Genomic DNA, 13,358 nt, shown 5'->3' with positions numbered 1-13,358 from the left:
ACTCATGTCCTTGCCTTTCTGGGGTGATGGAGAAAATCTCTGACGAGATGGCCTGAAATGTCCTTCCCAGGCTGTCAGCAGCCGGCACGGCTGGTGTGCAGCAGGTCACAGGTTTCCAGGCTGGGCCGCTGACAGTATGCTGCTCCCGAGAGAGGGGAGCGCTCCCCCCAAGACTGCAGGGAACGGGGCCAGGGCCTTATCAGAGCCTCTCCCCGCTCCCCTCAGCTTGGGGAGGATGCTCCTGGCTTCCCTTTGGAGGCAGTTAGTGATGTGACCATCAGAACAGAGGGAAAAGAAACAGAAGCCTCTGTTCTTTGAGTTCAGCTCACATGAGTCGCTCATGGCATTTGATCACCTGGAGACGGTCCCTTGTGTGGGTCCCTTGTGTGTAGCAGTCCGGGATCTGGAAGCTTTTGGGGTGGGCCCCAAATATACCTCTCCCTGCATGTCCCCTTAGGAAAAACACGGGGTTGTAAGTCGATTTTGTGTGTGTGTGTGTGAGAGAGAGAGAGAGAGAGAGACATACAGAGACACAGAGACAGACTCCAGAGCCCTTGTCTGGAGTGGCTGCTGGCCACCTGCTGGCAGAAACCATTAGTATTTTTTTATTGCTATCTGAAAGGGACCTTGGGAAAAACGGAAATTTTCAAATGTGTTTTGTAACCCTTAGCAAAAGCAGAGAAAACACCTTTCTGAAATTCCTGGCATGTGGTGCTTTTGACCTTTGCAGGCATGTGCACCCATGTGTGTAAATGAGCACTGCTCCCTCGGTGGGGGGGAGTTAGGTGAGACGGTTATTTTGTAACAGAAGTCCATAATGTCTGTATACATATATAGATACATATAGACAAGTATGTCACCCTTGTATTGCATTCTTTCTGACTGCAGAAAGCAGTGTAATTGCAAACTATAGGAATGCAGAAGGGATGTGCGTCAGTCTTCCCGAGATCACCCAAGATAACCGTGCATCCTTCCCGCAGTTACAGTTCTGCAGCACGTGCATCTCCCGTGTTCACGGAACAGTAGGGCTTAGCCTCTTGGTGGTCTTTGTTCCTGGTTGGCCTGTGGGAGTGGAACTGCATGTAAGTGGACCCCCTGTCTGTGGTTGGTGAGAACATCAGAGACAGCCAGCTGGCACCATGCTAACCTGCCCCACCCAGCACATGAAACCTGGTTCTGGTGACTTTGGGGGTGACTCCAAGGAGCACCATCTCGGGGTCCTGGGGGAAGGAGGCAGCTTTCACTGGCCCTCCCTTGGCATCAGTCCCCTGGAAAGCTGTAAAGGAAGGAGTTGCTCCAGCCCAGGGTTTCTGGGGTCACTGCAGGGGGTGGGGATTGCAGAGTGGCTTCTGTTTTCCTTCCTGGCCTGTGTCCCCAGGGTCAGCTCCCTTAGAGACCTGCTCCAGGCTGGGCCGGAGGAGGGCATAGGGATGGGTGGAGGGCCAGGCAGGGTGTGAGGGGGAAGGGCAGGCGCTGGCCAGGCCTGTGACGGGGGCGGGGCCAGCCTTTGTCCCCTGATCTCGAAGGCCCCCGTCAGAGTGGGCAGCATAGATCTCTTCATGTGGGGAGAGGGCTGGGTGGTGGGGCGGCGGGCGTCCTTACCCCTCCATGTGTGCGGCCTGGGATGCACTGAACAGCACCCAGGTTTGCTGCAGGGCAAGGCCTCCGGCCTACTGCTCTAGTGTCTGCTCTCTGCAAACCAAATCAGGTATAAACTGCTCCAAGTGGCTGAGGCTAGCTGGGCACTGGTGGGTCTCGTGACCTGGGCTGCTGAAGGTGGGACCCAGCAGCTTTCCTCGGCTCCTTTCTGGGTGTCTGGAGTAGGTCCTCTGCATCTTTGACTGCTGTAGCAAAAGTAGGTCAGTGACTGAGTTTGAGTCTTTTTTTTTTTTTTTTTTTGCATCAGGCCCCTGAAAAATCAAAGGCATTTTAGGACTGTAGTGAAGTGGCTTACTCGTTTTTATTCTGACTTATTAGCTTTATGAAGTCAACTCCGAAAAGTCCATCACTTGGCTCTGTTCTGTTTGAGCCTCGTGACTTTTTTTCCTGAGGGAAGCAGGGCCTGCTTCCTGCACCTGGAACAGGCCAGGTGTAGATGCTGGGCCTGGAGGCAGAGCACCAGGCTCTGGTTTTGAGGGTGCTGCCTCCCGGCACTCAGCCCTTGCAGACAGGCCAGGCTCTCGGAAGAGATCTGCCCGCCTCCTCGCACATGTTGGGTGTGGACAGGGACACCCCTGCCTGGGCTGGGGGGCTGCTGACCCTTCCCTGGGGAGCCGAGGGGTGCCTCGTGGCATGTGTGGGGAGGGTGGTCTTGGTGGGGCAGGTGCCGGCCTCCGGGCCCTGTCTGGGCAGTGAGGCCGTGGCCTCCAGGGTCCCTCTTCTGCTCTCACCTGGGACGTTAGTGGCCAAGATCCGCGTGGGCATCTGGCCGCAGCCGAGCCTGGTCCACAGCGGGGAGGGAGGAGATCTGGACACGGGCCGGCCACACCGCTGCGTGAGCTGGGTGAGGTCCTTCTGACGTTCGACCTCCGTCCCCGTTTCTGACCCCTGCCTGCCTCGCAGGGTGGGTCCCGAGTAGCGCACCTCAAGAGTATAGGCGTGTGCGCTGTGGGGGCCGGGTCCCTGCTGGCGAGGCCCACCCAGGAGGCACAGAGGGGAGGAGCTGAGGGCTGGGGGAGGGGGACACGGGAAGAGGAAGTGGGGCCAGAGTGGTTGCACAGGCCCTGCAGAGAGCCAGCTGAGAGCAGGGAGCCACTGCGCACAAGCCGGCCGGCACAGGAAGGGGATCGCGTGCCCCAGCGGGCCAGGCCCTCTCCCAGGGGCTCCGGCTGACCTTGAAGAGTTGGCTTCTTTGGGGCTGGGGTGGTGTGGGGGCCCCAGGTTGGCTGAGGGCCTACCTGTGTTGAGAAGCAGTCTGGCTCCTCTGTGAGTCTCTAACAGACCTCTGTGTGTGGCTGCTGGTGACGGTGCCACCCCCAGCGTCCCAGTCCCGAACAGCCCCAGGAGCTCTTCCGTGCTGTGGCCACTCCCCCGCCTCGCCTCCTGTCTTGTTTGATCCGAGAGGAAACCCTTTCCCAGAAGCCTGCACAGGACGCCCAGTTCCCACCTCTTCACCGAGTCCCGGCAGAGGACATTGATTCTCCTGCCTTGAACTTGGGGTCTGCGTCCTGACAGCGGGGTGAACTCGCCTGGGTTACGAGGGGAGGAAGGGTGGCAGCCGGCACCGGCCCTGTTCACCCAGGCTGACTCCAAACGGTCAGTCAGTCATGGGAGGGTGGACAGAGTGACTTTTATGACAGGAGCCTGGGGAGCTTCCAGCACAGGATTACAGCCCTGGGTCTGCTGCTGTTGGAATGCATCACCGCTGTCTTTTAAGTCAGGCCGGGTCTGTCAAACCCTTTATCAGGGAGTGCCTTCCAGCCAACCCGTTTGCAGTGACCCAGGGGCTCTGGAGCCCTGGAGTCCTGCCCTGGGAACTCCTTCTAGAAAGGTAGATTGGACCTAATTGCTGTTTCTGAGTTTCTCGTGCTCTCAGGCCCACCCCCTGCCAGGTTCTAAGGGGAGCCCTTGGGCTGGTATCTCTGGCAGTGGGATTTGGAATGTGCTGTGGAAACGGCCTGGCCAGGAATGGGAGCGTTCATTTAACACCCGTCTTTCAATCTGTGTTATTTGTGGCTACTATTTCCTAGTTTGCTACAGATTTCTGTTTTTAATTTTTTGAACAGGTAAATACACTGCATTTTTCAAAATCTTCGGTTTTCAATTGTTTTCCAAGGAAAGTTCTCTGAGTCTTCCTTGCCCTCCGTGCGCCCAGCTCTCTGCCCCCACCAACCTCTGCTCCTGGTCCTCAGGTGCCCACCCAGAGCATCTCTGAAGACACAGGCAGACACACACGCGGGTGCATGACATACTCAGCCTCCTGACCTCGCGTTCTGCTCAGGACCTTGCTTTTCTCACCTCAATGCTGTTCCTCGGAGACCTCTCCATCTCAGTTTAGAACCCCTTCCGCTCTTTCTTCATATGATTCTGTCATATGAGTATCTGTTAAATTTATGTAACGGGCCCTGGACGGGCATGAGTTGTTTTGAGGCTTTTGCTGCACTGAGTAACCGGCACACAACCCATCTTGTAGGTGTGCAGATGTGTCTGTAGGAGGATAGCTTCCCCAGGTTGAGTTGTGAGTTCAAAGGATATACACGTTTGTCATTTGGATAGTTACTGCCAAGTCGCCCTCCGTAGAGCTTGTGGCAGTTTGTACTCCATCAGCAAAGTGTGGGAGTGCCCGTTCCCACCATCTCAGCACCCTGATAGGTAAAAGTAGGGTGTCTGTGGGGTTTCGTTTGTATTTGTCTCCTGATGGATGATGTTGAGCATCTTTTCAGATGTTCCAGTCATTGTACCTCCTGTTTATGAACTGTCAGAGCCATTGCCCATTTTTCTATCGTATATTTTCCTTTTAATTTCTGTGAACTCTTCCTATATTAGAGATTAGCCCTTTGTAACAAGAGCTGCAGATATATCTTTCTCAGTTTGTTATTTGCTTTTTGCCTTTCCTGTGACTTTGTCTGTGGAGATATATTTTATACTTTTGTAGTCAAATTTATCAGTCTTTTCACTTATGGCTTCTAGATTTTGATTCATAGAAAGAACTTCTATCCTAGCATTTTAAAGGAATGTTCTCATGTTTTTCCTGAGAACATCTGTGGTTTCTCTTTTCCCATTTAAATCTTTGACCCATTCAGAATTTATCCTGGTTTAAGGTGTGAAGCATGGACTGGTTGTTACCCAGTTGTCTTAAGACATTTTTGGGCCCTGTCCCTCTACCCTGCCTTAGATGTCATTTTCTGCTACACAGTTCCAACGGTCTTCAAATCTGGTCCAGGTATTTCCACTGTGCTCCACTGCTGGTCAGCAGCTTGTGCAATGGCATGCTGGAATCTGGTGGTCCAGTCTCCCCACCTCATTCTTCTTTTTCAGTTTTTCTAGCTATTTCTATTTGTGTATTTCTCTGTATGAATTTTAGGATCAAGTTATCCTATTCCAAAGCAAAAGCAAGGCAAAGCAACAACCAAAAATGCCTACTTTCAAAATACACCTGCATCCATTGTACAAATGTGGAGAAACACGCGTCTGCAGAAGGCGGATTTTCTTGTTTAACGCTCACCCCCAGGCTGTGTGTAGCACTCTCCGGCCAGGTGCCGCCTCCCTTCATGTCCTGCCAGCCCTGGCATGTGCGAGAGTGCACGGGAGCGTGTGATGAGCCACACGTGTGCACCACAGCAGCGCTGGAGGAGAGCACCTGGGGCAGGGCCAGGGCCAGGGCCAGGGCCAGGGCCAGGGCCAGGCAGTTTCAGCAGAGACTGACTGGGGAGGCTCCCAGGAGCCCCACCAGTGATAACAGTGTATCTTCTCTGAGCACGTGTGTGTTCTCCCACTTAACCCTCAGTTACTGTGAGATGCAGCCATGATGAATGAGTAAGAGCGCAGGAGTAGGGGAGGGGCAGGTGCTGACCCCTGCAGGGGCTGCTTCCATGCTGAAACTGCCTCTTCTGCTGCCTGCTGAGTCCTAGGGTGAGGGGGACCCCACTGAGTGGCAGCTCTATCTCCTGGGCCTCACCTTCCTCACCTGTACAATGGTGGGAAAGAGCTTCCAGCCTGGACTTCCCAGGAGACGGGACATCCGTGTGTCAGCTCCATGTGGGTCTGTAAACCGCCGGTAGAGTCACCGGATGGCCTCCTAGAGAAAATAGGAAAGTCGGCTTCCCCCTTAGAGGACAGGCCTTTCTGCTGACCCAGAGGCTGCAGGGCTTGGCTTTCCTTGGAGGCTGGCAGTTGATCGGCACCTGTGGTCAGCCATCTGCCGAGATGCCCCAGAATGGGAGGGCGAGCGGGCCTCCCAGGCGTGAAGAACGTGGCCGTTTGGAGTTTGGGAGCGGGAAGCAGCCCCACGCTGGCAACCACAGATGGGAGCTATCTGCTGATGAACGACAGGCCACTGGCGGGCAGCAGATAGCTGGGGCCTGGGGCCTGGGAGCCTGGGAGCAGCTGTTTCTCTGTGGAGGCCTCTCCCGGTGCCTCCCTCTGACTCTCTGGACCAGCCCTGCCCTTCACCGTCACCCCCCAGACACACACCCGCACAGGTGCACACGGAGGTCTGCTCTTGCGGGCCTGGGCAACCCTGCACCATCTGTTTTTCTGTCTCGGGGGCCCCTGGTCAGAGATGCCTCTCCTCCGTTTTCCCTTCCACGGGGGGACGCTCAGCCAGGTTTCCTGGAGCCCGGGCTGGTGGAGGCTGCCCAGAAGAGGCCCTGGTCAGCCGACCCTGCTCTGGTCCTGGCTCAAAGCACACCCGCCCCGCCCCCCCCACCCCCGACTGCCCACCAGAGGCTCACAGAAAAGAACCACGATGGTCTTTTTTGTAGGTTCTGTTGTAGCCAGCACCTCCCTTCGCCCTACGTTGGCTAGCAGGTTGGCAGAGGCTGGATGGGGTGGGGGAGGTCACGGGCGAGCGTGCCCTTGAAGGAGGGCGAGCCGAGGCGGTCTCAGGACCAGTCTCGGCCGGAGCATGCGCACTGGTGAGCCTGGCTGCACCTGCAGGGGGTGGGTCTGCGGGAGGGGCCCAGGGGCGGAGGCTCCTCGAGGAGAGCCCTGAGCTCCCGCCCGGCCTCTTGTGGCTTCTCGAAGAGAACACGCTGTCCCCGCCCAGGCCTGCGGCTTGGGCAAGAGTGTGGGACGCCCTGTTCCCTGATAAGATGAGGCAACCGTTCTCGGCTGCCTTGCAGGGCGCCAGGGAACATTTGTGTAACCCCCGCCCTGCGCGCCCCCGCCCCGCCCCCATGACCCGCTCCCTGCGGGCCCCGGCCCCGACTGTCGCCCCCCACCGCTGCACAGCCCCAGGCCCGGCCTCCCAACTCCTCCCCACACTGCGTCCCCAAGGACCAGCACCAGCGGTTCCTCAACCTGCCCCCACCATGACCCCCGCCCCTCAGTCCTGGCTGCTTGGAGCCCAGCACCCACTGGCGGGTACCCACCCCTCCAGCATGGAGGGCCCCTCCCCCAGCCTCCGGGTCCCCAGGTCCTCCCACAGTGACCCTGGCCCTCCCCCAGTTTCCCTCCTCCCTGCGCATCCAACCCCCCTCCCCCTCCCCTCATAAGGCCCTCTTCGCCATCCTGTCCCACGGCCCCCTCCATCCACAGACCTGCAGCCCTCCTGGCTTCTGAAGCGGGGGGTGGGGGGTGGGGGGGTGGAGCGCAGAGCGACCTGAAGTGCCCACACCCCAGGCTTAGGCTCCAGGGAGGCTGCAGGAGGCCTGGGCTCCCGTCATGGGTCTGGGGTCTGGGATGGGTCTCCCTTCCAGGGAGGGCCAGGATCCCTTCTGCCCTGGACCGAGCGCCCTCCGGTGGCAGCCCTGCGGTACCGCTTCTGCCTCCAGGTCACAGCCCAGGAGGAGGCAGGTGCGGAAATTTGAGCCTGGTTTCTCCTCGCATTTGTTTGGTGCATGGGTGGACTCCCTGCCGGGCCTGGAGCTGCTGGGCCCCCCCCCCCCCACTCTGGGTGCACCCCTCCCCCGCCCCCCCCCCCCCAACTCAGCTCAGCCAAGTGCACCTAGGGCCAACCTCTGGATGGGGGGCAGTTTTCAAAGTGAGGCCCAGAAACACCTGCAGGTACTCGAGACCCTTCCAGGGTGTCCTAAGGTCAGAACTATTTTCATAACAGTAACGCTATTTGTCCTTTATTCTCTCAAAAGAATACAATGGAATGTTCAGAGACTGCATGATGTGTGATGACATCATCCTTCTGACAGCTACTGGAATGTGTGCTTGAGTTTAAATGTTTTTGTTTTAATTTCTACAGTAAATGTCAGTGGACATAACCCAGGTGAACAAAAGCTCCTTGGGTTCCTCACTTAAAGAGTGAGCAGTGCTGCGGTGGAGAGCTCTGTTCTCCAGGCCCCTGTCCCGGCTGCTTTTGCCCCACCTGTTCACAGTTCTCCAGCTGCTCCTGGTCAGTCTCCTGGGTGCCGCTTGAATGTCACCACTCAGAGGCCAGCTGAGCAGACCCCCTGCTGCTCCTCACCAGCATGAATCATAACTTATGAATGGTTTAGCCGTCTGTCCATGGACTGGCTTATTGGCTGCCTGGAACGGGCTAACAGAAGAATAGAGGGTGAACAAGGGAGAACCCTGTCTGTCAGCATCACACCCACGTCCCCAGGGCCAGGCACTGAGTTTGTGCTCCATAAATGTGTCATGCTTCTGATGCCCTGGTAAGCTGAGGGCTGCATGCCCACCGAGTATCGATACTGGGCTTTCCCCACCTTCTGCCACCAGGCTGCCTGGCACCAGCATCCCATCCTGTTGGATGCTGCCCCCACTGCTGCCCTGGGATCATGCAACCCATCTCTAATTATATCCACCTAATGGGCCTCCCTGGGTTATAAGCAGAAGGACCCTGAAAAGGACAAGCTCCCAGTGAGGACCCAGGGCTTATTAGGAAGCAAGGCTGAGTGTGACTCTGGGTTGGTTCTGTGCCCCTCCCGGCAGGCCCAAATCAGAGAAGACCTAGTTGACAAGAATAACAGATAAGAGCAACAGTAGCATCTCAGGAGTAAGCACTGGGCATGTCCCAGACACAGTGCCAAGAGCTGGTTGTGTGCAATCCTGTAGAATCACCATTGTAGACCCCACTATGAGGACGGGCACTGTGTTCACTTCCTGTGGCTGTTGTAACCAGTTACCACAAACTGGGTGGCTTAAAACAACAGAAGTGTACTCTCTCACTGTTGCAGAGGGCAGAAGTCTGAAGTCAAGGTGTTGGCAGTGTTAGTTCTCTCTCCCAGTGTCTGGTGGCTGCCCCAGACACCGAGTCCCTTGGCTTACGGGTACATCACTCCCTGGAGTCCTTTCCCTTCTCTTCTAATGTTTGTGATCTCATCTCATGGTCTGTACCTTAATTGTATCTGCAAAGACCTTTTTCCCAAATTAGGTCACTTTGACAGGTTCCAGGGATCAGGCCATGGATGTATCTTTGGTGGGGACACTGTTTAACCCCCTGTGGGCAGTGAGACACTTGTCTGAGGCTACACATCAGTACACAGAGAGAGAGGCTAAGCCTCTTCTGTTGGACCTGCACCAAAGTCTTGAGTGTAGCACCAGTCACATGAAAGGACAGCACTGTCATTAAGTGCTGGACCTTTCCAAGCACTTAATGACAACAGCGCACTGTGAATCTCCTAGGGTGGGATTAGTGTGCAGTATTTCTCAAACTTTTATTGATTTCCACCCAGAAACCGATTTTTTTTTTAATTCTAACTTTCTTTTAAATACGGTTTGGGAAATGTTGGGCTAGATAAAGAATTATTTTTCTAACATTCCTTTTTATTGTTATCAAAGATATAAATGCATATGATTTTTTTAAAAGATACATAACACAAAAGAGTTTGAAACAGCAAAAAAATCCTCTTCCCAATTCAGCCTTATTCTCTAGACACCAATACTGCTCTGATTTTAGTTGTCTTGGTAGTTACTTCCATTAAAAAAAACTGTGTGATTTTATTACTGTTTCTCATTTTATCAACTTTAGATGCCATCCCTTATTTCCCTACCCTGAAATTTAAGGAATTACCTCATTCCTACCCCCTACCTCCTAAATTGATGATTATATTATTATTTTTAATTCTTTTGTGGATTATTCTTATAACTTTAATATCACTTAGATACTTCCTTTGACTGCACATGTGTGTATTCCTACCTTTCCCTTAAATCTCTTCTGGGGCCATGAGTCACTCATATGGGCTTTGTGTATAAGATTGATTCTAACCACTGACAAGTAGTGCTAGGGTTCATATGACTATGACTGTGTGAAGATTGCTTCCGTATGCCAAGGCCCGTGTTGGGAACCACAGTCCCTTCTGCCACCTCATGGGATTGTTGTGAAGGATAAATAACACACAAAAAGCCCCTAAAACAGTGCTTAGCTCAGAGCTCTTCCCTCATTGCTCATAATCTTGTGGCATTTTAGTTTGCTTCTAATTTAGACAGTTTTCTTGCATGTCTTCTATTTTTCCTGGAGTTTCTAATTGCCTTTCTTTTTTTCTTTTAAAGAAAGAATAGTATGTGCCTTCCCTGTGTCCTGAAATGTATTCAGCCTCTTGATCATATTCTCTGGTGCATGGAATTCCCTTTTTTTTTTTTTTTTTTTTGGCTGCATTGGGTCTCCATTGCTGCACGCAGGCTTTCTCTAGTTGCACCAAGCAGGAGCTACTCTTCATTGTGGGACGCAGGCTTCTCATTGCGGTGATTTCTCTTGTTGTGAAGCACAGGCTCTAAGCACTCGGGCTTCAGTAGTTGTGGCTCGTGGGCTCTAGAGCGCAGGCTCAGTAGTTGTGGTGCACAGGCTTAGTCGCTCCACGGCATGTGGGATCTTCCTGGACCAGGGCTCGAACCCATGTTGCCTGCATTGGCAGGCAGATTCTTAACCACTGTGCCACCAGGTAAATGCCGGAACTCCCTTTTTTATTGTAACCTTCCCTCTGTGAGTCCTGGCCCACAGCTCCAGTGGCCTACCAAGTCTCTCCCTCACTCTTGTCCTGGGATGACCCTTCATAACTTCCCTGGCTTCTCAGTTTTTTCTTATTTTTGCTAGAGTGTACAAGGTAAACTTCGGAGGCTCTGTTGCTCTGTTATCTAGCATCTAGCATGACTTAGGAGAAGTCTGGTGTGTATCTCAGCCTGGTTCCCTCTCAGACGACCTGCTTCTGCCCTTTCTCTCCAGTATGTTTTGGGATCTCCTCTTTCTACCTAGTGTTCTGATACTGAGATGTTCTCACAGCAGGAGCCTTTACTCACTCCCCTGCCCACCTCTGTGCTGACCCTTCCCATGTCAGTTTCCTGCTCCTTCTTTTACTCTGACAGATGCTGTTCTGTTGTTTCTTTGGTAATTTCCTCTCCTCCATCTTTTTCTGTTCTTTTACGCCGTGTCTTCTGTAAGATGTTGCACCCACAGGATTGATAACCTGTGACTCTGAACTTCTAGCTCCTACTGTTTGTAACAATCAGATGGAAGTGATGGTTTGCTCTCCTGCTTGATTTTGAAACTCCCTATCCCACACCCAAAACAGAAAATCAGTAAGGAAAGCACATAGAGCCACACACAGCTCTCTGCTTCAGCATTACTAGGAGACAAAGAATACTGTAACATTCACATATTTTCTAGAGCTGTTTTTTTGTTCTCCTTTTCTGGGATATATCCTTGAGTATGTTTCCAGCTTTTCTGTGGAATTTTTGTTTGGGCAACAATACTCTCAATTTCTAAACACTATTTTTTGTTCTCTGAACTTCCTTTTTATGGTATCCTGTTTGCTTTATGCATAAAATTTTGTGTGAAATTTCTTCGTGAATGCTAATTAGAATTTTTAGGTTAATATTCTCTTCTGTTTCCTGGCTTCACTCTTTTTTCCTCTGGAGTCAGTGGTTTTGTTGCTCTTGGCCTTTCCTTTTCATGCCACTGGTTTTCCTTGGCTGTCTGGCCATCTTTGGGTGTCTGTTTATATTTATGGTTGATGGGCTCATTTGGAGTGGGTAGTGTAGATTTCTTCTGCTGGGCACTGGTGGACCAGCTTCAAGGACCAGCTCTCAACTTCAGGGCCAGAATTGGGGAGTGAGGGGGAGAAATGGGGCAGGAAAGGGGACTGTGTAGCCACCCCCCAGTGCCAGAGGGCTGCATTCTGAGGTGCTAGAACCCCCTACTGGTTCTCCCTGTGCAATTGATGTCTTTTTTAGTGTGGTTCAGAGTTTGCCTGGGTAAAGGCTGGCCTGCCCCTTGCTCTGAGCATTGGGTGGGAGGGAGGGGCGAGGTCCTGACTGTGGCCAGGCTTCCTTACCTCCCTCTCCTGGGTGTCAACCAGAAGTCTCCTCCTCTGATGCCTGTTGGCCACGTTGGAACTTCTGGGAGAGGAGGAGCAGCAGACTCTAGTTGGGTCCTGCTGCAGTAAACAGACAGCTCAGTCATAGACTCTCAGGCCCTGGAAATTGTATGCCCTAACCCGTTCCTGTTACAAATGAGTTCCTGTTACAGATGAGTTCCTGTTACAGATGACTGTAGAGAGTCTGAATGGTGGCTGGGCGCTGGCGACTGGCGAATTGTCTCCAGGCCCTGCAGGGCTTTGGGGCTCTGGAGTAGGGCTCCCGCGGGGCCCGGATCGTGTGGCCAAACTTGCAGGCGTGCGTGCTCTCCCTGACCCCTCCACCCTCTCCTCCTAGCTCCCCTTCTTAGAGCCCAGGGACAGCTGACCCTGCACAGGGTACTACTGCCTGTACATCTCCCAGGAGATGTCTGCTTCCATCCGCCATGTGCACGGGAGGGCGCTGGCACCCACGCCTGTGCCCTGAGGCTGGCAGAGACCTGGCACCGAGGGAGGGGCTCAGGGAGGGAGGGGCAGGCTTGGGGTATGCGCTGAGACTGACCCTCCTTCTGCCATGTCGCCCACAGGGGAGCGCCCCTTCGCCTGCAGCTGGCAGGACTGCAACAAGAAGTTCGCGCGCTCCGACGAGCTGGCTCGGCACTACCGCACGCACACGGGCGAGAAGAAGTTCAGCTGCCCCATCTGCGACAAGCGCTTCATGCGCAGCGACCACCTGACCAAGCACGCGCGCCGCCACGCCAACTTCCACCCGGGGATGCTGCAGCGGCGCGGCGGGGGCTCGCGGACCGGCTCGCTCAGCGACTACAGCCGCTCGGACGCCAGCAGCCCCACCATCAGCCCGGCCAGTTCGCCCTGAGTGCCCAAGGGTGGGGTGGGGTGGGGCAGGGCCCGTGGCAAACCACGCCCACCCTTGCCGGGCCTACCGGAGGCCACGCCCACCCACGGGACCCCCACCCCCACCCCCCACCCCCGGGGCCCTCGTGGCCCCGCCTCCTTACCACAGCCATGAGCAGATGCTCTCACTTTCTCCCGTGATTCCGTGTCTTTTCCTTTTGTAATAAGAAGAGAGAGAACTTTATGAAGTCAACGACAACAAAAAAAACAATTTTCTTCACCTCAGGTGTCAAAGTAAATTTGTAAAAAAAAAAAAAACAAGGAAAAAAATTCCAAAAAATACCATCCACAATTGCACAAGAGACATACCCACAAAGATGAGATTCAGCGGTGTTGAACCCCCCTTTCTCAGGGATGGACGTGTTCCATGAGGTCAGTGAGGACACCCTCTTGCTGCCGCCTTACTCTGTACATAGATTTGCACTCTGGAATTTCCTTTTAGGTTCGGGCACACAGTGGGGGCGGAGCAGTGCGGGTGGAGCTCCGCGGCGGAGGATGCGCCGGTTGGTCAGTTTGGCGCCGTGGTCACTGACCTTGTGC

General features: G+C 54.1%; 1 protein-coding gene and 1 long non-coding RNA gene across 7 annotated transcripts in view; one reads left to right on the top strand and one right to left on the bottom strand.

Annotated features, from left to right (window-relative positions):
• Positions 1 to 13,114, top strand: part of KLF13 (KLF transcription factor 13) — a 40,321-nt gene extending 27,207 nt beyond the window's left edge. For 3 of the 6 annotated variants that reach the window (XM_057720482.1, XM_057720484.1, XM_057720487.1), the window contains 2 exons: positions 889 to 1,082; positions 12,491 to 12,782. In XM_057720482.1, coding sequence (XP_057576465.1) covers positions 889 to 1,082; positions 12,491 to 12,640 — 344 coding nt within the window. In that variant the 3' untranslated portion in view covers positions 12,641 to 12,782. Of the gene's footprint in view, positions 1 to 888; positions 1,083 to 12,490 lie in introns of all 6 variants that reach the window. The other 3 variants (XM_057720483.1, XM_057720486.1, XM_057720488.1) reach the window with 2 other exon arrangements.
• On the bottom strand, positions 7,822 to 12,584 carry LOC130844227 (uncharacterized). The gene is made up of 3 exons (XR_009051217.1): positions 12,466 to 12,584; positions 11,883 to 11,981; positions 7,822 to 8,149 (listed from the first exon to the last, which is right to left on the bottom strand). It is a non-coding gene; the product is annotated as an uncharacterized LOC130844227 (long non-coding RNA).
• Positions 13,115 to 13,358: the final 244 nt, after the last annotated feature.

This window comes from Hippopotamus amphibius, chromosome 2 (assembly GCF_030028045.1).
Source record: "Hippopotamus amphibius kiboko isolate mHipAmp2 chromosome 2, mHipAmp2.hap2, whole genome shotgun sequence".
Lineage (NCBI taxonomy): Eukaryota > Metazoa > Chordata > Mammalia > Artiodactyla > Hippopotamidae > Hippopotamus > Hippopotamus amphibius.
The sequence above is the reverse complement of the archived record's forward strand: the minus strand, read 5'-3'. Positions and strand labels throughout refer to the sequence as shown.